Genomic DNA, 25,494 nt, shown 5'->3' with positions numbered 1-25,494 from the left:
AGTCAGTGGAGGAGCACTTTGGTGCCAGCAAATTCTATTAGTTTTAAAATAGTGATGGAAAAGGATAGACCAAGTCTAAATATTAAGTTGGACGAAGGACAAAGTTGACTGTGCTAGGCAATCAACAAAAGTTGTTTGGGGGTGGAAGCATGCAGGTAATGGGATGGCTGGAAAAACAGGAAGCCTTCAAAAATGAGATAACAAGAGTTTAGAGACCGTATGTTCCTGTTAGGGTGAACAGCAAGGCTGATAAATATGGGGATTACTAGATGACTAGAGAAATTAAGGTTTTGATCAAGAATAAGAGGAAAACATATGTCAAATATAGACAGCAGAAATCAAGTGATTCCCTCAAATAATATACAGGAGGGCAATAAAGGGACATGAGATAACTTTGGCAAATAGGGTTAAGGAGAATCCAAAGGGATTCTATAAATACATTAGGGTCAAAAGGGTAACAAGTGAGAGAATAGGGCCCCTTAAAGATCTGCAAGGACACCTAAGTGTGGAACTGCAGGAGATAGGGGAGATATTAAACAACTATTTTGCATAAGTATTTGCTGCGGAGAAGGATAAGGAGAAATAAATAGCGACAGCTTGAAATAGGTCCATATTACAGAGGAGGAAGTGCTGAATGTCTTGAAATGCACAAGGGTGGATAAATCCCTGGGACCTGATCAGGTGTACCCTAGAACTCTGTGGGAAGCTAAGTGATTGCTGGACCCCTTGCTGAGATACTTGTATCATTGATAGCCACAGTGAGGTGCCAGAATACTGGAAGTTGCCTAACAAGAACAAAGAACATTACAGCTCAGGAACAGACCCTTCAGCCCTCCAAACCAGTGCCGATCCAGATCCACTATCTAAGCCTGTTGCTTATTTTCCAAGGGTCTGTATCCCTCTGCTCCCTGTCCATCCATGTATCTGTCTAGATTCATCTTAAATTATGCTATCATGCCTGCCTCTACCATGTCTGCTGCCAACACGTGTCACTATTTCAGAAAGGTGGTAAGGAAAAGCTAAGAAACTATAGACAGGTGATCCTGACATCAGTGCTGGATAAATTGTTGGAGGGAATCCTGAGGGACAGGATTTACATGTATTTGGGAAGGCAAGGACTGATTAGGGATAATTAGGCTTTGTGCGTGGGAAGTCATGTTTCACAAACTTGATTACGTTTTGTTTGAAGTAGTAACGAAGAGGATTGATGAGGGCAGAGATCTATATGGACTTCACTCAGGTGTTCGACAAGGTTCCTCATGGCAGACTGGTTAGCAAGGTTAGCTTACAAGAAATAGACTCAGAACTAGCTACTTGGATAGAGAACTGGCTTGAAGGCAGAAGACAGAGGGTGGTGGAGGGTTGCTTTTCAGACTGGAGACCTGTGACCAGTGGTGTACCATGAGGATTGGTGCTGGGTCCACTGCTTTTCGTCATTTATATAAATGATTTGAATGTGAACATAAGAGGTATAGTTAGTAAGTTTGCAGATGACATCAAAATTGGAGGTGTAGTGGATGGCCAAGAAGGTCAAGTTAGAGTACAAGAAAATCTTGATCAGATGGGTCAATGTGTCCAGACCTAGAGGGCATAGGTTTAGGGTGTGAGGAGAAGACTTAAAAGGGACCTAAGAGGCGATTTTTTTCATGCAGGGGTGGATGCTTGTATGGATTGCGCTGCCAGTGGAAGTGGTGGAGGCTGGTACAATTACACCATCTAAAAGACATCTGGATGGATATATGAATAGGAAGGGTTTACAGGCATATGGGACAAGTGTTGGCAAACAGGATTAGATTAGTTTAGGATATCTGGTCGGCTTGGACGAGTGAGACCGAAGGATGTGTGTCCATGCTGTACATCTCTATGACTCTCACCTTCCGGTTCGTTAGGACCTAGTGGCTAAAGCTGAGAGCTAGAACAAACAGTTGTTATCTTTGGTTTGTTACCCATGCCACGTGATAGCGAGGCAAGGAATAGGTAGAGATATCAGCTGAACATGTGGCTGCAAGAATGCTGCAGGAGGGAGGGTTTCAGGTTCTTGGATAATTGGGGCTCATTCTGGGGAAGGTGGGACTTGTACAAACAGGACAGTCTTCACTTGAATCAGAGGGGTAATAATACTAAGGGTGGGAAATTTGCTGGTGCTTTTCGGGTGGGTTTAAACTAGTTCAGCAGGGGGATGGGAACCGGAGGTGTAGTTGCAGTGCACAGGAGGATGAAATAGGAAGGACAGGGACAGGATTTCAGGGTCACAGAAATGTGCTGGCAGACAGCAAAGTGGTTTGAAGTTGTTTACTTCAAGGCCAGAAGTATCCGAAATAAGGTAGGTGAGCTTGCAGCATGGATAGGTACCTGGGACTTCGATGTTGTGGTCATTTCGGAGACATGGATAGAGCAAGGCGAAGAATGGATGTTGCAGATTCCAGGGTTTAGATCTTTTGTTAAGAACAGGCAAGGTGGTAAAAGGCATGGCCTTGTTGGTCAAGGATAGTATAATGGTGGCTGAGAGAACTTTTGATGAAGACTCGTCTACTGAGGTTAGAAACAGGAGAGGAGAGGTCACACTGCTGGGAGTTATTTTATAGGCCTGCGCAGAGTTCCAGGGAAGTGGAAGAGAGGATTAACAAAATTATTCTGGGTAAGAGTGAAAGGAACAGGGTGGTCTTATGGGGGACTTTAACTTCTCCAACATTGACTGGAAATACTATAATTCTAGTACGTTGATGCATCAGTTTTTGTCCAATGTGTACAGGAGGGTTTCCTGACATAGTATGTTGAAGGGCCGACAAGAGGGGAGGCCACACTGGATCTGGTGCTTGGTAATGAACCAGGCCAGGTGTTTGATTTAGTTGTAGGTGAGCACTTTGGAGAGAGTGACCAAAATTCAGCTACGTTTAGTTTAGCGATGGAAAGGGATAGGTACATGCCACAGGTCAAGAGTTATCAATGGGGCAAGGGCAATTATAATGCGATTAGGCAGGAATTAGGATGCATAGAATTGGGTAGCAAAATGCAGGGGATGCAGACAATGGAAATGTGGAGCTGGTTTAAGGAACAGAAATTGCATGTCCTCGATAGGTACGTCCCTGTCAGGCAGGGAGGAAGTGATAAGGTAAGGGAACCGTGGTTCACTACAGACATTGCATCTCTTGTTACGGAGAAAAAAGAGGCTTATGTGTTGATGAGTCAAGATGGTTCAGATAAGGCGATGGAGAGTTACAGATCAGCTAGGAAGGATTTAAAGAGAGAATTAAGAGCAAAGAGAGGACACGAGCAATCTTTAGCAAATAGAATAAAGGAGAACCCTAAAGCTGTCTATAGGTATGAGAGGAATAAAAGGATGATTAGGGTAGGAATAGGGCCAATCAAAGACAGAAGTGGGAAGTTGAGTGTGGACCCTGTGGAGATCGGAGAGGTGCTAAACGAACATTTCTCATCAGTTTTTACTTAGGTAAAGGAGAATATTGTAGAGGAGAAGAATGAGGTACAAGATATTAGACTAGAAAGGATCGAGGTTAGTTACGAACTGGTGTTATCAATTCTAGAAGGAGTGAAAGTAGACAAGTCCCCGGGGCTGGATGGTTTCGTCAACGGCAGGTCGTGTCTCACAAATCTCAGAGTTTTTTGAGAAGGTGACCAAGCATGTAGATGAGTGTAGGGCAGTTGACGTGGTATATACATGGACTTCAGTAAAGCCTTTGATAAGGTTCCACATGGTAGGCTGTTAGAGAAAATGCAGAGGCATGGAATTGAGGGTGATTTAGCAGTTTGGATTAGAAACTGGCTTTCTGAAAGAAGGCAGCGAGTGGTGGTTGATGGAAAATATTCAGCCTGGAGTCCGGTTACGAGTAGTGTGCCACAGGATCTGTTTTGGGACCACTGCTGTTTGTCATTTTTATAAATGACTTAGACACAGGCATAGGTGAATGGATTAGTAAATTTGCAGACGACACTAAAGTCGGTGGACAATGTGGAAGAATGTTACAGTTTGTAGGGGGGACTTGGATAAACTGCAGAATTGGGCTAAGAGATGGCAAATGGAGTTCAATGCAGCTAAATGTGAGGTGATGCACTTTGGGAAAAATAACAGGAAGGCACAGTACTGGGTCAATGGAAAGATTCTTGGTAGTGTGGATATGCAGAGGGATCTTGAGTCCATGTACATAGATCCCTGAAAGTTCCACCCAGGTGGATAGTGCTGTTAAGAAGACGTGTGTTAGGTTTCATTCGTAAGAGGGATTGAATTTCAGAACCGCAATATCATGCTGCAACTATACAAAACGCTGATGCGGCCACACTTGGAATATTGTGTACAGTTCTGGTCCCTACATTTCGAGAAGAATGTGGAAGCATTGGAAAAGGTGTAGAGGAGATTTACCAGGATGTTGCCTGGTCTGGAGAGAAGGTCTTAAGAGGAAAGGGTGAGAGACTTGAACCTGTTCTCATTGGCAAGAAGGCGGCTAAGAGGGGATTTGATAGAGACATACAAAATGATCAGAGGATTCGATAGGGTAGACAGTGAAAGTATTTTTCCTAGGATGATGACGTCAACTTGTACGAGGGGGCATAACTACAAATTGAGGGGTGATAGATTTAAGACAGATGTCAGAGGCAGATTCTTTACACAGAGAGTGGTATGGGCGTGGAATGCCCTACCTGCTAATGTAGTCAACTCAGCCACATTAGGGAGATTTAAACAGTCCTTAGATAAGTACATGAATGATTTTGGGATAGTGTAGGGGGACATGCTGAGAATAGTTCACAGGTTGGTGCAACATCGAGGGCCGAACAGCCTGTTCTGCGCTGTATTGTTCTATGTTTACACACAAACACCAATGACACCAGCTATCAATGGTGTCTTATTTTCTAAAGACCTATACAAATAATACATATGTACTTGCGAAGTGACCGTAGTGAGCAGTGTATAGCAACGTGACTTACAGGATAGCCGGATGAAGGATAGCCAGGATACGACATGCTGCAAGATGAGACAGGCTAAGGTACCTAGTGAAAAATCCTCAGCTTCTGAAAGCACAAACAAGAAACGGTCACAGCGTTAATAAAATAATTTGGTCAATTCATTTGGTTGATACAGAATATAAAAATTGAATGTATCATATTAAATGGCTTTGATTTTATTCGTTTTACAGTTGATGCAATATAAAAATGGTCAAGATAAAATAAAAACTAACCATCTGGGCCAATATACACTGTTTAAACAATGACACATAGTTAATTAGTGCTATTTACAAAGTAAAATATTTCCAGGTGTTGCAAAGAAATGTGATCCAACAAAACGAGGCCTTTTCTGGAGTACTGTGTGCAGTTCTGGCTGCCCTGCTATAGGAATAATATTAATAAATTGGAAAAAGTTCATAAAAGATTTACCAGGATATCGCCAGGAATGGAGGGTTTAAATTATAGGGATAGGCTGGGACCGTTTTCACCGGAGTGTCAGAGATTGAAGAGTGACCTTATAAAGTTTATAAAGTCATGAGGGGCATATGTAAGGTGAATAGCAAGGGGTTTTTCCCTAGGTTGGGAAAGTTAGAAACTAGGGGGTATATTTTTAAAGTGAGAGAAGAAAGATTTAAAAAGGATATGAAGGGCAACATCTTTGCACAGAGTGTATGTGAATGTCAGAAGATATGGTGGACACAGGTACAATTACAACATTTAAAAGACATTTGGATAAGTTTTGGAGGGATATGGGCCAAACACAGGTCATTGTTTAGTTTGGAAACGTGGTCTATATTGGACCAAAGGGTTTCTTTCCATGTTCTACAGTTTTGACAGTGAGCCACATGAGATATTAGGATGAATGCCAAAATCTTGGTCAAAGAGGGAGATGGGGGAACTCACATGGGATTTCCACAAGGCAGAAAGGGAGGACAAATTAAACCAGAGTCCCCTGGATGACAACAGAGTTAGAGAAAAAACAAAGCAGCAAAGTAGTACTTACAACAGATGTCAGGTTTATTAAACAAGAAACAATCTGGCCAGATATAGGTGCAGAGGGAAATAAAAGAAAGGTAAGCAAAGAGGATTATGTAACTAACATCAAAGGGAAACAAAAAGCTTTATAGGAGCATATATCCAAAAAGGAGCACAAGATCAATTAAGTCTTTAAACCAAAATGGAAAAAGCAAGGTGGGAAGAGTTGCTATTGCAGAGAAAGTAAGGATGCACAAGCTGAATGACTAGTCCTGATGAAGGGTCAAGCACAAAGTGTTGACTCTCTCGCTCCTCAGATGCTGCTGTGCCTTTTCCAGCATCACACTTTATCAACTCTGACCATTTTGTGGTTCTAATTCAACATCTGAGTGTTTCAGAACAGTGCCACCAAACCAAATGGCACAGCTGGTTAATCAGGTCAGTTTTAAGGAGCATCACAAGGAACTAAAAGGAGGAACAGAGATGGAGAGATTTAGGCAGGGCATTTCAGAATTCTCATCCTGGGTAGTTGAAGCAATGGATGCTAATAGTGGACTGAGATTAACTGTGGATAGATCAGAGACTGGGTTTAGAGGCACACAGAGTGCAACCTTTAGCACATGAGGATTTAGATATAGGGAAGGTTGAGTCATGGAGCAATTTGAATTCAAGGTTTAAAATTTCAAGCATGGAGGTGTTCCTTTGAGCCACTGTATGAGGCCCCAAGATTCTGTATGAGTTGCTCCCAGGCACTGGCTCATAGTCCCAATAACAAAGTATAGACCCCACTGTCAATAAATGTACAGGAGATTAGGGCTAAGATATTTGAAGACTTTCAGTCAATTGTTAAGTCTCAACATCCGGAAAAATTAAAGATGCAAATGTATTGTTAAGTAATGGATACTGTCCAAACACAGGTAAATGGAGGTAAGCCATAGATCAGCTATGATCTCACTGAATGATGAACAGGCTTGATGGGCTGAATGGCCTACTCCTGTAGTTATGTCCTATACAGGAAAAATGTTGCACGGTCAGTTGCCAAACTAAGGAACTTCAGTTTTATATGGGATGTGAATGTCACTGACAAGATCATAACCTGTCACCCATTAACGACTGATCTCCAATTGAGTAGCCATTTCAGAAGGCAGTGAAGAGTTAACTACATTGCTGTGGGTCATGATAGGCCAGATTGGCTAAGGACAGTATTGTCTTTCATGGCTCTCGTGAACTAGATGGGTTTTTACAATAATGGATTTCAATTCTAGATTTATCAATTGGATCTAAACTCCACCAGGTACTGTGATGGGAACTGCCAGAGCATTAGACTGGGCCTCTGAATTATTGGTCCAATGAAACTACCACTCCGCTACCTAGCTTGCTAAGCTACTTCAGGGGCATTCCAATGTTAAAGTCACTATTTACAGGCCAGACCAGGTTTCCTTCCATCAGGGAGCTGCATGGATTTTATAGCAATTCAATGGATTCTGTTACTATTGCAAATTTAACTTGGATTTTTTCCAAAAATTCTAATTCTCAAATTAACACAGACTAACACTGTCTGATCACTAGACCAGTACCAAAACCACTATATTGTACAGCAACAAAGAATGAGTTCTGCAGGAGGACCAACCAGAGCCCAGGAGTAAGCTGGGAGGGGAGAATGAAAGTAGATCAATTTCTCTCCACTCCTAGCCCCAACTACAATGCACCCCTGGCATGAATTGTCACAAAGGCAAACTGCACACAAACTTTTGTGCCCCTTTCAAAGAGAGGTTATGCTCTCGCAAATCTCATGCAACACTTCTCAAAGCCACATTAATGCAAGAGGTGTGGTTATTAGACCGAGAAAACATTTCTATTTATATTGCACTGTGTGTTTGGGTTGAGCACTGTTTTGAGCAGAAATGTTTTCAAACTAAATTTTGGCTATTGTCTTTGGGTCTGGCCACAAATACTGTTCAGACACCACACCTCCATCCTCCTCCCTGTTGGACTGACAGGGTCCTTCATAACCTTGGTGTTGTTTCCAAAACTTAAAACCTCCATAAAATTAATGCGAACCAAAACTTTGCTGTACATGTCCTAACTCGCACCAAATCCCATTCTCCTAACATCCCAATGGAATTGGTTCCTTGTTAAGCAGCACTTCAATTTTAAAATTCTTATGCCTCTTTCAAGTCCCTCCATGGCCTCAACTCCTCTTGCTGTCACCCTCTCCAGTCCATTAGCATGTCAAAGTATCCATGCTTTTCCAATTCCGATCATCTCCATTTTAATTGCTCCTACCACTAGCAGCCATGCCTTCAATGAGCTAGGTCCCAAATTCTGGAATTTTCTCTCAATGCCTTCTAGTCTTTGGAAGAATAATAAATTGAACAAAACATTAACTCTGTTTCTCTCTCTCTACAGAGCCTACAAAACCCAAGTTTCTCTAGCATTTTGTTTTTATTTCTGATCTCAAACAAGTACAGTATTTTGGTTTTATCTATCCATTGAACGTCAAAGGTCAATGATCAGGTTCTCCTCTGAAGACAATCACTGCCTGGTAGGTGCCTGCTGTAAAAGTCACTTGCCACTTATCAGCCTAAGCCTGAATATTGCCCTGGTCTCCAAATAATCAGTGATTGCCACCCCTTCCCCAAATGTAACTATTTCTGTTTCAAGCATTTATCAAGTTTCCTTCTGAAACTTAAAACTGAATCACCCAACTCTGTAAAGACGGTCTTCTGGGTTTGGAGACTTTCCAGGGCAAATGGTTTCTCCATAGTTAATCCACTGGAAGCATTTATTAAACTTCCTCTTCCCCTTCTGGTCAAGAACATCAGCTGATCCAGACTCACCACACAGCTGACGTCCTTCATCCTGTCACCATTCTCTGCATCATTTTGTGTTGTCAAGTTGGGTGATATTTAACACCACAGTAGTTAGTCTAATGCTTATTAGAAACACCATCCAAAAACAAAAATCAGCCCATTCTGACCTGTGTAATGATCAGGAAAAATACTGAAGTTTAAAGATCAGTCACTGGTAGTACTTATGGTGGAACCAATTTGAAGAGAAGGGGATTAACTGTGTTCCACAAAAAAGATACAAAAGTTTAATAGCATCAGCATGACATGCATTATCAATCACCTACTGGAATCATTATAGAGTGAGGTAAAAAGATTAACTCGATATTGGTTCTCTTGAAAGGCAATTATTCCTTGTTAAAGATTCTGAAGAATGTCAGCTGAAGAGTTCAGGGAATGACAAGATAGAAGAATCTCCCAAATAAATTAGTTGAGAAATAAAATAAGCAAGAATCATAAAATCCCTACAGTGTGGAAGCAGGCTATTCAGACCATCAGGTCCACACCAACTGTTTGAACAGCATCGCACCCAGACCCACCCCTTTTTCCTATCCCTGCAACCCGGCATTTATTGAAGCCTAATCCACCCATCCCTGGACACCATGGGCAATCCGCCATGGCCAATCCACCTAACCTACACATCTTTTGGACTGTGGGAGGAAACCGGTGCACTCGGAGGAACGTCACATGGGCACAGGGGGAATGTGCAAATTTCACACACACAGAAGGGTGGAATCGAATCCAGCTCCCTGGAGCTGTGAGGCAACAGTGCTAGCCACTGAGTCACCATGATGCCTCACACAGTGCTGATGGACACAGGTCTGACATCTGCTTTTTGTTGTGTTGGCTCATCTCAGACGTGACAGCAGTTGGAATGTGAGAGTCAGTTCTGCATAGTAGGCTTCCCTCACCAGTCAAGGTTCCTCCTGCTCCCTATCTGGTTACCACGCTATAGCTTGTTTGGCAGGACTGACTTCAGGTTCAACTAATAGGTCTTCAGGCAACGTTCACACCAGAACAGCAAATTGGACACATGGTTGATATCAGAAAGTCAATAAAGGCTGGACCCAGTGCAAAAAGCACCACCTAACATCCTTTTCTTTTAATTGCAAATTAGACTTTAAACTTGCGCAATTTGTATATACCCAGTTACAATGCATTTTCATTAACGTCAGGTATGAAGCATGAATCTAATTAAACTTGAGGGCTTAAACGATAGGAAGAGGCTGAATAGGCTGCAGCTACTTTCACTGCAGTGTCGGAGTCTGAGGGGTGACCTTACAGAGGTTTATGAAATCATGAGGGCTGTGGATAGTGTGAATAGCAAGGTCTTTTTCCCATTGTAGGAAAGTCCAAAACTAGAAGTCATAGGTTGAGGGTGAGAGAGGAAAGATTTAAAAGGGATCCATGGGACAACATTTTCATGCAGTGTGTTTATATGAAATGAGCTACCGGAAGAAGTGGAGGAGGCTGGTACAATTACAACATTTCAAAGGCATTGGGATGGGTATATGAATAGGAAGGATTATGGGCCAAATGCTAGGATATCCTGTTGGTATGATTGAGTTGGACCAAAAGGTCCATTTCCATGCTGTATATCTCTGACTCTATACTGAAGTTGTTCAAACTGGGTCTAGCATATAATAAACAGATTTTAACAGTTCTACCATTGTCCTGCACTTTGTACGTACAAATGGATTCAATATATTCTCCAAACAAGGCACTTGCACTTCTCTATCCATTAGTATTGCATTGGGGAGTGTCAACCTAAATATATTAGTCTCACCTCAATTCACAATTTACTGAACAAAGGGCAACATTCACAATTGCTCCTCGCATTCTTAAACAGTGCCACTGTCAGACATGAAGAACATTCACTGTTACAAACTACCTATTAGTTCACATCATTAAGCCAGTCAATGAAAAATAAAATCCAATTTTCAGCAAAAGCCAAGATTAAGCCAGGGCACTGGGTGGGGCAATGAGTCACAGATTCACAACTGTTCCAGTGGAGAAGGCACTCATTCGGTTTACTGAATCTGTGCCAGCTCTCCAAATGAGCATTATGAACCAGTTCCAGCCTCCCACCCTTTCCAGGGAAGCCTGCACTTTATTTCAGTAGAAACAATCACCTAATCAATCATTGCCTCAACTGAACATACCTCCAAGACTTCCAGGCAATGCATTCCAGACCTATACCACAATCTGAAAATTTATTTCAAATAACATTTCAAGTCTTTGCCCTCTTATTCTTGATCATTTCATGATCAGGAAAACGTTCTCCCTGTTTACTCTGTCCAGTTTCCTCATGACTTACAGAACTTAATCAAATCAGCTCTGAGCCTTCACATGTCCAAGCCCCAATTTATCTCAACCAGCATCATAACTGAAGTTTCTCATTGCTGGAATCATTATCTTTTGAATTCCTTTCACCACCTTCCTGAAATGTGGCACCCAGTACTGTACACAAAACTCCAGCTGACAGACATCTAACTTCTTATAAAAATTCAGCTCCTCAGGACGCAGTCTGTCAGTTGACAGGTCTCGGTTTGAACCACACTGACAGAATAAACATGGCCGAAGTATTGCTGTCTGTGAATGCTATGCAAGATTCATCTTAACCCAAGTTTAGGTGGGGTTATGATTTAGCAGAAGGTTGTGATTAGAAGATGTCCCACATCAGAGATTGACAGCTCCACGATTATAATGTTTACAAACTGAGTAGTAATTCCTGACCTGCCATACATTTATGAACCAACTTTCACTAATCTGTCCAAAAACTGAGATTATCAGACTGGAACAATGTTATGAGCTCTGCACACTCAATGTCATTACTTGATTTTGTTCTAATGCCATTCAATCGAATACATGAAGTGGATTCAGCACAGGGTAACATCCACTAACCATCCCTCACCCACATCCATCCCATTCCAGAACCTTATCACCCCTACCCAAACCCAGTTACGGATTAGACTATTTTACAGATTAAGTCCAGACACTACTGTTAAACAACTAACACTACAGAGTCATACAGATGCATAGCATGGAAACAGACCCCTCAATCCAACTCGTCCATGCCAACTAGATATCCCAACCTAGTCTACTCCCACCTGCCAGTACTTGGCCCATATCCCTCCAAATCCTTCCTATTCATATACCTGTCCAGGCGCCTTTTAAATGTTGCAATTGGACCAGCCTCCACCACTCCCTCTGGCACCTCATTCCATTCACGTACCACCCTCTGCGTGAAAAAGCTGCCCCTTAGGTCCCTTTTATATCTTTCCCCTCTCACCCTAAACCTATGCCCTCTAGTTCTGGACTCCCCCACCCCTAGGAAAAGACTTTGTCTATTTACCCTATCCATGCCTCTCATGATTTCATAAACCTCTATGAGGTCACCCCTCAGCCTTCGATGCTCCAGGGAAAACAGCCCCAGCCTATTCAGCCTCTCCCTGTAGCTCAAATACTCCAATCCTGGCAACATCCTTGTAAATCTTTTCTGAACCCTTTCAAGTTTCACAACATCCTTCTGATAGGATGGAGACCAGAATTGCATGCAATATTCCAAAAGTAGCCTAACCAAAATCCTGTACAGCTGCACCGTGACCTCCCAATTCCTATATTCAATGTTCTGACCAATAAAGGAAAGCATACCAAATGCCTTCTTCACTATCCTATCTACCTGCGATTCCACTTTCCAGGAGCTTTGAACCTGCCCTCGAAGGTCTCTTTGTTTAGCAACACTCCCCAGGTGTTAAGTGTACACTTTAAGTGTATACGTCAGGCCCTGATTTGCTTTCCCAAAATGCAGCACTTTGCATTTATCTAAATTAAACTCCACCTGCCACTCCTCAGCCCATTGGCCCATCTGATCAAGATCCCCTTGTAATCTGAAGTGACCTTCTTCGCTGTCCACTACACCTCCAATTTTGGTGTCATCTGCAAACTTACTAACTATACCTCCTATGTTCATATCCAAATCATTTGTATAATGATGAAAAGTAATGGATCCAGCACCGATCCTTGTGGCACTCCACTGGTCACAGGCCTCCAGTCTGTAAAAGAACACTCTACCACCAACCTTCTACCTTTGAGCCAGTTCTGTATCCAAATGGCTACTTCTCCCTGTATTCCATGAGATCTAACCTTGCTAACGAGTCTCCCATGGGGAACCTTGTCGAACACATTACTAAAGTCCACATGATCACATTCAATACTCTGCTCTTATCAATCCTCTTTGTTACTTTTCAAAAAACTCAATCAAATTCATGAGACATCATTTCCCACGCACAAAGCCATGCTGACTATCCCTCATCATGCCTTGCCTTTCCAAATACGTGTCCCTCAGGATTCCCTTCAACAACTTGTCCACCACTGACGTCAGAATCACCGGTCTATAGCTCCATGTCTTGTCCTTACCATCTTTCTTAAATAATGGAACCACATTAGCCAACCTCCAGGCTCCTGGCACCTCACCTGTGACTATCAATGATACAAATATCTCAGCAAGGGACCCAGCAATCACTTCTCTAGCTTCCCATGGAGTTCGAGGGTACACCTGATCAGGTCCTGGGGATTTATCCACCTTTATGCATTTCAAGACATCCAGTACTTCCTCCTCTATAATATGGACATTTTTTTAAAGATGTCACTATCTATTTCCCCACACTCGATATCTTCCATGTCATTCTCCACAGTAAGCACTGATGGAAAATACTCATTTAGTATCTCCCCCATCTCCTGCGGCTCCACACAAAGGCCGCCTTGCTGATCTTTAAAGGGTCCTATTTGCTCTCTAGTTACCCTTTTGTCCTTAATGTATTTGTAAAAACCCTTTCGATTTTCCTCAACCCCATTTGCCAAAGCTATCTCATGCCCCCCTTTTGCCCTCCTGATTTCCCTCTTAAGTATACTCCTACTGTCTTTACACTCTAAGGATTCACTCGCTCTCTCCTGTCTACACCTGACATGCTTCCTTCTTAACCAAACCCTCAATTTCCTTAGTCATCCAACATTCCCTATACCTACCAGTCTTTCCTTTCACCCTTACAAGAATATACGGTCTCTGGATTCTCATTACTTCATTTCTGAAGACTTCCCATTTTCCAGCTGCCACTTTACCCATGAACATCTGCACCCAGTCAGCTTTTGAAAGTTCTTGCCTAATACCGTCAAAATTAGCCTTCCTCCAATTGCGAAGTTCAACTGTTAGGTCTGGTCTATCTATCTACTGACTCAGAAAATTTTCTTGTACACTCTTAACAAATTCCTCCCCATCTAAACCCTTAAACACTATGGCAGTCCCAGTCTATGTTTGGAAAGTTAAAATCCCCTACCATATCCACCCTATTATTCTTACATATAACTGAAAGCTCCTTACAAATTTGTTTCTCCATTTCCTGCTGGCTATTAGGGGGTCGATAATTCAATCCCAATTAGGTGATTATCCCTTTCTTATTTCTCAGTTCAACCCAAATATCTTCCTTAGATATATTTCCAGGGAATATCCTCCATAAGTACAGCTACAATGCTCTCCCTTATCCAAAATGCCAACACCCCCCCCCCCCACCCCCCCTTTGATTTTTTTTTTATTAGATTCCCTAAAGTGTGAAAACAGGCCCTTCAGCCCAACAAGTCCAAACCGAGCGTCCAAACAGCAACCCACCCAGACCCACCGCCCTCTGACTAATGCACCTAACACTATGGGCAATTTAACATGGCCAATTCACCTGACCTGCGGGAAGAAACCGGACCACCTGGAGGAAACAGGCACGGGAAGAACGTGCAAACTCCACAAAGACCTTCGCCCGAGGCTGGAATCAAACCTGCGACCCTGGTGCTGTGAGGCAGCACTGCACAGCCATGCCGCTCTCTCTTGCCTTCCTTTCTATACTTCCTATCACATTTGTATCCTGAAACATTAAGCTGCCAGCCCTGTCCATCCCTGAGCCACGTCTCTGTAATTGCTACGATATCCCAGTTCCACGTTTCTAACCGTGTCCACACTTCATCTGCCTTCTCTGTTAGGCCTTTCGTATTGAAATAAATACACTTTAATTTACCAGTCCTACCTGCTTCTCTGCTTTGTTCCTGCCTGCCCAGACTATTTGACTCGCTTCTTTTCTCAACTGTACCAGTCTCAGATTGATATCTTTGCTCAGTATCTCCCTGGGTCCTACCCCCTCTCCCTACTAGTTTGAATCCTCCCGAGCAGCCCTAGCAAATCTCCCTGCCAGTATAACAGTCCTCTTCCAATTCAGGTGCAATCCATCCTACTTGTACAAGTCACTTCTACCCCAAAAGATCCAAAAATGTGAATCCTTCTCCCAAACATCAACTCCTCAGCCACGCATTTATCGGCTCTATCGTCCTATTCCTGCCCTCACTAGCTCATAGCACTGGGAGTAATCGAGAGTAATCCTCCTTTTTAAATTCCTGCCTGACTTTCTATATTCTCCCTTCAGAATCTCGTCCTTTTCCCTTCATTGGTACCAGTGTGTACAATGACCTCCTGCTGGGTCCTCTCCCCTTTGAGAACATTCTGCACACTCTGAGACATCCTTGATCTGGCACCAGGGAAGCAACACACCATTCAGATTTTTTTTCACTGCTCACCGCAGAAACGCCTATCTGTGCTCCTGACTAGAGAGTCCCCTAACACAATCGATTGCTTGGAATTTGATATACCACACATTACCTTAGAGCCAGTCTTGATAATAGAAACTTGGCTGTTCGTGCTACATTCCCTTGAGAATCCATCACCCCTAAATTTTCCAAAACAGCATAGTTGTTTGAAATGTGGATAGCCACAGAAGACCCCTGTACTACCCGCCTTCTTCTCCTACCTATCTTGGAGTTAACACAGCTACCTGACTGTATCTGTTGCTTTTATCCCCTTCCTATAACTGCCATCCATCACAGCCCTTAGCTTTTGTAAATTCCTCATTGCTTCTGTCGCTCCAACCAATGCATTCGATCTGACAGGATTCACAACCAACATTTATTGCAGATATAATCCTCAATAACCCATAAACTCTTCCAAAACTCCATCCATGACCTATTCAACCAGATCCTGACCAGACAATGATAGCCTGAAACCTGCAATCATCAGTAAATGTTATAACCAGTGGTTAAGTGTCATAGTTACTGACAGGTTAACTGCAGCAAATCCATGTAACCAAGAACCACCACAATCTATACTGGTTAACGTAACCAATACCAGAATGAGTAACACCCTGCATTAGTTAGTGTTAAAAAGCGTCTGCCGTCTAAGAGACCAGAATCCAGGCTGGGCCTTAGCTTCTCACAACAGTCCTGACCCCAAGTTCTCAGATATGTGTGTGTGTGTGTGTGTGTGTGTGTGTAAGCAAGGATGTCCGTTTGTTGCCTTGACATGCTACTGTGCAGAAATGAATTATGTATAGATAAAGTTCTTTTTATGAATAAAGTATATTTTTGAAATTTAAACAGCGCAGTCGTGACTCCCCCTCCCCTGCCCCAAGGCTATGATCACAGTCCCAAAACACGGTGCAAACCAGGAGATGGTCGACAGCATCAGGCCCCAGCTGTACCCTTTCCCCTCTCCCCTCCCAGGGATACGCTCTGCTCTGTTTACCTACTTTCCTCCATCCCCACCCCCACAGGTTTAACACTTCCCTCACCCTCACCCTCCCCAACCTCCTCCTCCCAATATCTCCCTCTCTCCCCCCTCCCCCTTCCCTCTCCCTCCTCCCCCCTCCGCCTCCACCTTCACCCCCCTCCACCCGCCCCTCCCCCTCTCCACCCTCCCCTCCCACTCTAGGTCCCCTCCTCCCCTCTCCACCCTCCCCTCCCCCCCCCTCCCACCTGCTCGCCCCCCTCCCACCTGCCTCCCCCACTCCCACCTCCTCTCTCCACTCCACTCTCTCCCCTCCCCCTCTCCCCCCCTCCCCCGCCCCTCCCTCCTCCTCCGCCCCTCCCTCCTCCCCCCCTCCCCCCCTCTCTCCCCTCCTCCCCCCCTCCTCCCCCCTCTCTCCCCTCCTCCTCCTCTCTCCCCACCCCCCCTCTCTCCCCACCCCCTCCCTCCTCCCCCTCCCCCCATCCCCCCCTCTCTCCCCTCCTCCCCCCTCCTCCCCCTCTCTCCCCACCCCCCCTCTCTCCCCACCCCCCCTCTCTCCCCTCCCGCCCCTCCCTCCCTCTCTCCCCACCCCCTCTCTCCCCTCCCCCTCCCTCCCCTGCCTCCTCTCCCCTCCCTCTCTCCTCTCTCCCCCCCCCTCTCTCCCCTCCCCCCTCACCCCCCCTCCCCCCCCTCACCCCTCCCCCTCTCCCCTCACCCCACCCCCCTCCCCCCTCCCCCCCCCTCACCCTCCCCCCCCTCTCCCCTCCCCCCCCTCTCCCCACCCCCCCCTCTCCCCTCCCCTCTCCCCTCCCACTCTCCCCCCCCTCCCCCCTCTCCCCTCCCTCTCTCCCCCCCCTCCCCCCTCCCCCCCTCTCCCCTCCCTCTCTCCCCCCCCCTCCCTCTCTCCCCCCCCTCTCCCCTCCCCTCCCTTCCCCCCCTCTCCCCTCCCCTCCCTTCCCCCCCTCTCCCCTCCCCTCCCTTCCCCCTCTCCCCTCCCCTCCCTTCCCCCTCTCCCCTCCCCTCCCTTCCCCCTCTCCCCTCACCTCCCTTCCCCCTCTCCCCTCCCCTCCCTTCCCCCTCTCCCCCTCCCCCCCCTCTCCCCTCCCCCCTCCCCCCCCCCTCTCCCCTCCCCCCCTCCCCCCCCCTCCCCCCCTCCCTCTCTCCCCTCCCCTCCCTTCCCTCTCTCCCCTCCCCTCCCTTCCCCCTCTCCCCTCCCCTCCCTTCCCTCTCTCCCCTCCCCTCCCTTCCCTCTCTCCCCTCCCCTCCCTTCCCTCTCTCCCCTCCCCTCCCTTCCCCCTCTCCCCTCCCCTCCCTTCCCCCTCTCCCCTCCCCTCCCTTCCCCCTCTCCCCTCCCCTCCCTTCCCTCTCTCCCCTCCCCTCCCTTCCCTCTCTCCCCTCCCCTCCCTTCCCTCTCTCCCCTCCCCTCCCTTCCCTCTCTCCCCTCCCCTCCCTCTCTCTCCCCTCCCCTCCCCCTCTCTCCCCTCCCCTCCCTTCCCTCTCTCCCCTCCCCTCCCTTCCCTCTCTCCCCTCCCCTCCCTTCCCTCTCTCCCCTCCCCTCCCTTCCCTCTCTCCCCCCTCCCCTCCCTTCCTCCCCCCTCCCCTCCCTTCCCTCTCTCCCCCCTCCCCTCCCTTCCCTCTCCTCCCCCCCTCCCCCTCCCTTCCCTCTCTCCCCCTCCCCTCCCCTTCCCTCTCTCCCCTCTCCCCTCCCTTCCCTCTCCCCTCCCTTCCCTCTCCCCTCCCTTCCCTCTCCCCTCCCTTCCCTCCCCCCTCCCTCTCTCCCATCCCCCCTCCCTCTCTCCCCTCCCCCCTCCCTCTCTCCCCTCCCCCCCTCCCCTCTCCCCCCTCCCTCCTCTCCCCTCTCCCCTACCCCCCCCCTCCTCGCCCCCCGCTCACCCCTCCCCCCTCCCCCTCTCCCCTCCCTCGTCCCTCTCTCCCCTCCCCTCCCTTCCTCTCTCCCCTCCCCTCTCCCCTCCCTCTCCCCTCTCCCTCTCCCTCCCCCTCCCTCTCTCCCCTCCCCCTCTCTCTATCCCCCCTCTCCCTCTCTCCCCTCCCCCCCTCTCTCCCCTCCCCCCCTCTCTCCTCCCCCTATCCCCTCCTCGCCCCTCCCCCCCCCTCCTCGCCCCTCCCCCCCCGCTCCTCGCCCCCCCCCTCCTCGCCCCTCCCCCCCTCCTCCCCCCCCCTCTCCCCTCTCTCACCTCCTCTCCCCTCCCCCCTCCTCTCCCCTCTCTCACCTCCTCTCCCCTCCCCCCCCCTCCCCTCTCTCACCTCCTCTCCCCTCCCCCCCCTCCTCTCCCCTCCCCCCCCTCCTCTCCCCTCTCTCACCTCCTCTCCCCTAACCCCCCCCTCCTCTCCCCTCTCTCACCTCCTCTCCCCTCCCCCCCCCTCCTCTCCCCTCTCTCACCTCCTCTCCCCTCCCCCCCTCCTCTTCCCTCTCTCACCTCCTCTCCCCCTCCCCCCCTCCACTCCCCTCCTCTCACCTCCTCTCCCCTCCCCCCCCTCTCCCCTCCCCCCCCTCTCCCCTCTCTCCCCCCTCCTCTCTCCCCTCCCCCCTCCCCCTCCTCTCTCCCCTCCCTCCTCTCCCCTCCCTCCTCTCCCTCTCTATTCCCTCTCTCCGCTCCCCCTCTCCCTCCTCTCCCCCTCCCTCCCCTCCCCCTCCTCTCACCTCCCCCCTCCCTCCTCTCCCCTCCCTCCCCTCTCCCTACCCCCTCTCCCCTCTCTCCCCCTCCCCATCCCTCCTCTCCCCTCGCCCCTCTCCCCCCCTCTCCCCTCCCTCCTCTCCCTCTCCCCTCCCTCCTCGCCCCCCTCTCCCCCCCTCTCCCCTCCCTCCTCTCCCCTTTCCCCTCCCTCCTCCCTCCTCTCCCCTCGCCCCTCTCCCCTCGCCCCTCTCTCCCCCCCCTCTCCCCTCCCACCTCTCCCCTTTCCCCTCCCCTCCCCTCCCTCCTCCCCCCTCTCCCCTCCCTCCTCTCCCCTCCCTCCTCTCCCTTCTCCCCTCCCCCCCTCCTCTCCCTTCTCCCCTCCCCCCCTCCTCTCCCTTCTCCCCCTCCCCCCCCCCTCCCCTCCTCTCCCCCCTCCTCTCCCTTCTCCCCTCCCCCCCCCTCCCTCCTCTCCCCCCTCCCTCCCTCCCTCCTCTCCCTTCTCCCCTCCCCCCCCTCCTCTCCCTTCTCCCCTCCCCCCCCCTCCCTCCTCTCCCCCCTCCCTCCCTCCCTCCTCTCCCTTCTCCCCTCCCCCCCCTCCTCTCCCCCCTCCCTCCCTCCTCTCCCTCCCCTCCTCTCCTCTCCCCTCCCCTCTCTCCTCTCTCCCCTCCTCTCTTCCCCCCCCCCTCCCCCCTCCCCCCTCCCCCCCCCTCTCTCCCCTCCCCCCCCTCTCTCCCCTCTCCCCCCCTCTCCCCCCTCTCCCCCCTCCTCTCCCCCCCTCCTCCCCCCCCTCCCCCCCCCCCTCTCCCCTCCCCTCTCCCCTCTCCCCCCCCTCTCCCCTCCCCCCCCCTCTCCCCTCCCCCCCCTCTCTCCCCTCCCCCCCTCTCTCCCCTCCCCCCCCTCTCTCCCCTCCCCCTCCCCCCTCTCCCCTCCCCCTCCCCCGCCCTCCCCCCCCCTCCCCTCCCCCTCCCCCCTCTCCCCTCCCCCCCCCCTCCCCTCCCCCTCCCCCCTCTCCCCTCCCCCTCCCCGCCCTCCCCCCCCTCCCCCCCCTCTCTCTCCCCTCCCCCCCCCTCTCTCCCCCTCCCCCCCTCTCTCCCCTCCCCCCCCCCCTCCTCTCCCCTCCCCCCCCTCTCTCCCCCCCCCCCCCTCTCTCCCCTCCCCCTCCCCCCTCTCCCCTCCCCCTCCCCGCCCTCCCCCCCCCTCCCCTCCCCCTCCCCCCTCTCCCCTCCCCGCCCTCCCCCCCTCCCCCCTCCCCGCCCTCCCCCCCCCCCCTCCCCTCCTCCCCCTCCCCCTCCCCGCCCTCCCCCCCCCTCCCCCCCCACTCTCCCCCTCCCCCCCCCCCTCCCCTCCCCCCCTCTCTCCCCTCCCCCCCCCTCTCTCCCCTCCCCCCCCTCTCTCCCCTCCCCCCCCTCTCTCCCCTCCCCCCCCCTCCTCACCCCTCCCCCCCGTCCTCTCCCCTCCCTCCCCTCCCCCTCCCCTCCCCTCCTCTCCCCTCCCCCCCCTCTCCTCTCCCCTCCCCCCCTCTCCTCTCCCCTCCCCCCTCTCTCTCCCCCTCCCCCCCCCTCTCTCCCCTCCCCCCCTCTCTCCCCTCCCCCCCCCCTCTCCCCCTCCCCCCCCTCTCCACCCCTCCCCCCCTCTCTCCCCTCCCCCCCCTCTCTCCCCTCCCCCCCCCTCCTCTCCCCTCACCTCCCCTCTCTCCCCTCACCTCCCCTCTCTCCCCTCACCTCCCCTCTCTCCCCTCACCTCCCCTCCTCTCCCCTCACCTCCCCTCTCTCCCCTCACCTCCCCCTCACCCCTCACCTCCCCTCTCCCCTCACCCTCCCCTCTCTCCCCTCACCTCCCCTCTCCTCCCCTCCCTCCCCTCACCTCCCCTCTCTCCCCCTCACCTCCCCCTCCTCCCCCACCCTCCCCTCTCTCCCCACACCTCCCCTCCCCTCCCTTCCCCCTCCCCTCCCTCCCCTCCCCTCTCTCCCCTCCCCTCCCCTCCTCCCCTCCCCTCTCTCCTCCTCCTCTCCCCTCTCCTCTCCCCTCTCCTCTCCCTCTCTCCCCCCCCCTCTCTCCCCTCCCCTCACCCCTCTCCCCTCACCTCTCTCCCCTCACCTCACCTCACCTCCCCTCCCTCCCCTCCCCTCTCCTCTCTCCCCTCACCTCCCCTCCCTCCCCTTCCCTCCCCTCCCTCCCCTCACCTCCCCTCCCTCCCCTTCCCCTCTCTCCCCTCCCCTCTCTCCCCTCCCCTCCCCCTCTCTCCCCTCCCCTCCCCTCTCTCCCCTCCCCTCCCCCTCTCTCCCCTCCCCTCCCCTCTCTCCCCTCCCCCTCCCCCTCTCTCCCCTCCCTCCCCTCCCCTCCCTCCCCTCCCCCTCTCCTCCCCTCCCCTCTCTCCCCTCCCCTCTCTCCCCTCCCCCTCTCTCCCCTCCCCTCCCCCCCTCCCCTCCCCTCTCTCCTCTCCCCCTCCCCTCCCCTCCCCCCCTCTCCCCTCCCCTCTCTCCTCTCCCCTACCCCCTCTCCTCTCCCCTCCCCTCCCTCCTCTCCTCTCCCACCCCTCTCTCCCCTCCCCTCCCTCCCCACCCCTCTCTCCCCTCCCCTCCCTCCCCTCCCCCCTCACCCCTCCCCCCTCTCCCCACCCCACTCCTCCTCCCCTCTCTCCTCTCCCCTCCCCCCTCTCCTCTCCCCTCCCCCCTCTCCTCTCCCCTCCCCTCCCTCCTCTCCCCTCCCCTCCCTCCTCTCCTCTCCCCTCCCCTCTCTCCCCTCCCCTCTCACCCCACCCCCTCTCACCCCTCCCCTCTCACCCCTCCCCTCCCTCCCCTCCCCTCTCTCCCTCCCCTCCCCTCCCCTCCCCTCCCTCCCCTCCCCTCTCTCCCCTCCCCTCTCTCCCCTCCCCTCTCCCTCTCCCCTCCCTCCCCTCCCCTCCCCTCCTCTCCCCTCTCTCCCCTCCCCTCTCTCCTCTCCCCTCTCTCCCCTCCCCCTCCCTCCTCTCACCCTCCCCCTCCCCTCCCCTCCCTCCTCACCCCTCCCCTCTCTCCCCACCCCTCCCTCCTCTCCCCTCCCCCTCCCTCCCCCTCCCTCCTCTCCCCTCCCCTCTCTCCCTCTCCCCTCCCCCCTCTCCTCTCCCCTCCCCTCCCTCCTCTCCTCTCCCCTCCCCTCCCTCCTCTCCCCTCCCCTCCCTCCCCTCCTCTCCCCTCCCCTCCCTCCTCTCCCCCTCCCCTCTCTCCTCTCCCCTCCCCTCTCTCCCCTCCCCTCTCTCCCCTCCCCTCTCTCCCCTCCCCTCCCTTCCCCCCCTCCCCTCCCCTCTCCCCTCCCCTCCCCTCCCCTCCCCTCCCTTCCCCTCCCCTCCCTTCCCCTCCCCTCCCCTCCCTCCCCTCCCCTCTCTCCCCTCCCCTCTCTCCCCTCCCCTCTCTCCCCTCCCCTCTCTCCCTCCCTCTCTCCCTCTCCCCTCTCTCCTCTCCCCTCCCCTCTCTCCTCTCCCCTCTCTCCCCTCCCCTCTCTCCCTCCCCTCTCTCCCCTCCCCTCTCTCCCCTCCCCCTCTCTCCCCTCCCTCTCTCCCCTCCCTCTCCTCTCCCCTCTCTCCCCTCCCCTCCCCTCCCCCCTCTCCCCTCCCCTCTCTCCTCTCCCCCTCCCCCCTCTCCTCTCCCCTCCCCCCTCTCCCCTCCCCTCCCTCCTCTCCTCTCCCCTCCCCTCCCTCCTCTCCCCCTCCCCTCTCTCCCCTCCCCTCTCTCCTCTCCCCTCTCTCCCCCTCCCCTCCCTCCCCTCCTCCCCTCCCCTCCCCTCCCTTCCCCTCCCCTCCCTTCCCCTCCCCTCCTCCCCTCCCCTCCCTCCCCTCCCCTCCCTCCCTCCCCTCCTCCCCCCCTCCCCTCTCTCCCCTCCCCCTCTCCCCTCCCCTCTCTCCCTCCCTCCCCTCCCCTCCTCCCCTCCCCTCCCCTCCCTCCCCTCCCCCTCTCTCCCCTCCCCTCTCTCCCCTCCCCTCTCTCCCCTCCCCTCCCCCTCTCTCCCCTCCCCTCTCTCCCCTCCCCTCCCCTCTCTCCTCTCCTCTCTCCCCTCCCCTCCCCTCTCTCCTCTCCTCTCTCCCCCCTCCCCTCCCTCTCTCCTCTCCCCTCTCTCCCCCTCTCCTCCCCTCTCCCCTCCCCTCTCTCCCCCTCCCCTCCCCTCTCTCCCCCTCCCCTCCCCTCCCCTCTCCCCCTCCCCTCCCCTCTCTCCTCTCCCCTCCCCTCTCTCCCCTCCCCTCTCTCCCCTCCCCTCTCTCCCCCTCCCCCTCTCTCCCCTCCCCTCTCTCCCCTCCCCCTCTCTCCCCTCCCCCTCTCTCTCCTCCCTCCCCTCCCCTCTCTCTCCCCTCCCCTCTCTCCCCCTCCCCTCTCTCCCCTCCCCTCCCCTCTCTCCTCTCCCTCTCTCCCCTCCCCTCCCCTCTCTCCTCTCCCCTCTCTCCCCTCTCTCCCCTCCCCTCTCCCCTCTCTCCCCTCTCTCCCCTCTCTCCCCTCCCCTCTCTCCCCTCCCCCTCTCCTCCCCTCCCCTCTCTCCCCTCTCCCCTCCCCTCTCTCCTCTCCCCTCCCCTCTCTCCTCTCCCCTCCCCTCTCTCCTCCCTCTCCCCTCCCCTCTCTCCTCTCCCCTCCCCTCCCCTCTCTCCTCTCCCCTCCCTCCCCTCTCTCCTCTCCCCTCCCCTCCCTCCTCTCCTCTCCCCCTCCCCTCCCCTCTCTCCTCTCCCCTCCCCCTCCCCCTCCCTCTCCTCTCCCCTCCCTCTCTCCCTCTCCCCCTCCCCTCTCTCCTCTCCCCTCCCCTCTCTCCTCTCCCCCTCCCCTCTCTCCTCTCCCCTCCCCTCTCTCCTCTCCTCTCTCCCCTCCCCTCTCTCCTCTCCCCTTCCCTCTCTCCTCTCCTCTCTCCTCCCTCTCTCCCCTCCCCTCACCTCCCCCTCCCTCCCCTCCCCTCTCTCCCCTCCCCTCCCCTCCTCCCTCCCCTCCCCTCTCTCCCCTCCCCTCTCCCCCTCCCCTCTCTCCCCTCCCTCCCTCTCTCCCCCTCCCCTCTCTCCCCTCACCTCCCTTCCCCTCCCCTCTCTCCCCCTCCCCTCCCCTCCCTCCCCCTCCCTCCCCTCCCTCCCCTCTCTCCCCTCCCCTCCCCCCTCCCTCCCCTCACCTCCCTTCCCCTCCCCTCCCCTCTCTCCCCTCCCCTCCCCTCCCTCCCCTCCTCCCCCTCCCCTCCCTCCCTCCCCTCACCTCCTTCCCCTCCCCTCCCCTCTCTCCCCTCCCCTCCCCTCCCTCCCCTCTCTCCCCTCCCCTCCCCTCCCTCCCCTCTCTCCCCTCTCTCCCCTCACCTCCCTTCCCCTCCCCTCCCCTCTCTCCCCTCCCCTCCCCTCTCTGCCCTCCCCTCCCCTCTCTGCCCTCACCTCCCCTCCCTCCCCTCTCTCCCCTCCCCTCCCCTCTCTCCCCTCACCTCCCCTCTCTCCCTCACCTCCCCTCCCCCTCCCCTCCCCTCCCCTCTCTCCCCTCACCTCCCTTCCCCTCCCCTCCCCTCTCTCCCCTCCCCTCCCCTCTCTCCCCTCCCCTCCCCTCTCTCCCCTCACCTCCCCTCCCTCCCCTCACCTCCCCTCTCCTTCCCCTCCCCTCTCCTCTCTCTCCCCTCCCCTCTCTCCCCTCACCTCCCTTCCCCTCCCCTCTCTCCCCTCCCCTCCCCTCTCTCCCCTCCCCTCCCTCTCTCCCCTCACCTCCCTCCCCTCCCCTCACCTCCCCTCCCCTCCCCTCCCCTCTCTCCCTCTCCCCTCCCCTCTCCTCCCCTCCTCCTCTCTCTCCCCTCTCTCCCTCCCCTCCCCTCCTCTCTCCTCTCCCCTCTCTCCTCTCCTCTCCCTCTCTCCCTCCCTCCCCTCATCCCCCTCCCCTCTCTCTCCCCCTCCCCTCCCCTCTCTCCTCTCCCCTCCCCTCTCTCCTCTCCCCTCCCCTCTCTCCCCTCCCTCTCCCCTCTCTCCCCTCCCCTCCCCTCTCTCCCCTCCCCTCCCCTCTCTCCCCTCCCCTCTCCCTCTCTCCCTCCCCTCCCCTCTCTCCCCTCCCCTCCCCTCCCCTCTCTCCCTCCCCTCCCCTCTCTCCCCTCCCCTCCCCCTCTCTCCCCTCCCCTCCCCTCCCCTCTCTCCCCTCCCCTCCCTCTCTCCCCTCCCTCCCCTCTCTCCCCTCCCCTCCCCTCTCTCCCCTCCCCTCTCTCCCCTCCCCTCCCCTCTCTCCTCTCCCCTCTCCCCGTCCCCTCCCCCCTCCCCTCTCTCCTCTCCCCTCCCCCCTCTCTCCTCCCCCCCTCTCACCCCTCTCCCTCTCTCCTCTCCCCCCCTCCCCCCTCCCCCTCTCCCCTCCCCCTCCCCCCTCCCCTCTCCCCTCCCCCCTCTCTCCCCTCCCCTCTCCCCCCCTCTCTCCCCTCCCTCCCCTCTCTCCCTCCCTCCCTCTCCCCCGTCCTCCCCCTCCCCTCCCTCTCTCTCCCCTCACCTCCCTCTCTCCCTCACCTCCCCTCACCTCCCTTC

General features: G+C 53.8%; 1 protein-coding gene across 1 annotated transcript in view; it reads right to left on the bottom strand.

The window, feature by feature from the left end:
- Window positions 1–25,494, bottom strand: part of LOC122541749 (annexin A7-like) — a 73,216-nt gene that overhangs the window by 37,593 nt on the left and 10,129 nt on the right. The window contains exon 2 of the mRNA XM_087982483.1: window positions 4,942–5,025. Coding sequence (XP_087838609.1) covers window positions 4,942–4,977 — 36 coding nt within the window. The 5' untranslated portion in view covers window positions 4,978–5,025. The remainder of the gene's footprint in view (window positions 1–4,941; window positions 5,026–25,494) is intronic.

This window comes from Chiloscyllium plagiosum, unplaced genomic scaffold (genome assembly GCF_037043375.1).
Source record: "Chiloscyllium plagiosum isolate Xiang-an unplaced genomic scaffold, Cpla_swu_hap1 HiC_scaffold_43, whole genome shotgun sequence".
NCBI lineage: Eukaryota > Metazoa > Chordata > Chondrichthyes > Orectolobiformes > Hemiscylliidae > Chiloscyllium > Chiloscyllium plagiosum.
This window is presented reverse-complemented; position numbering and strand designations above follow the sequence as displayed.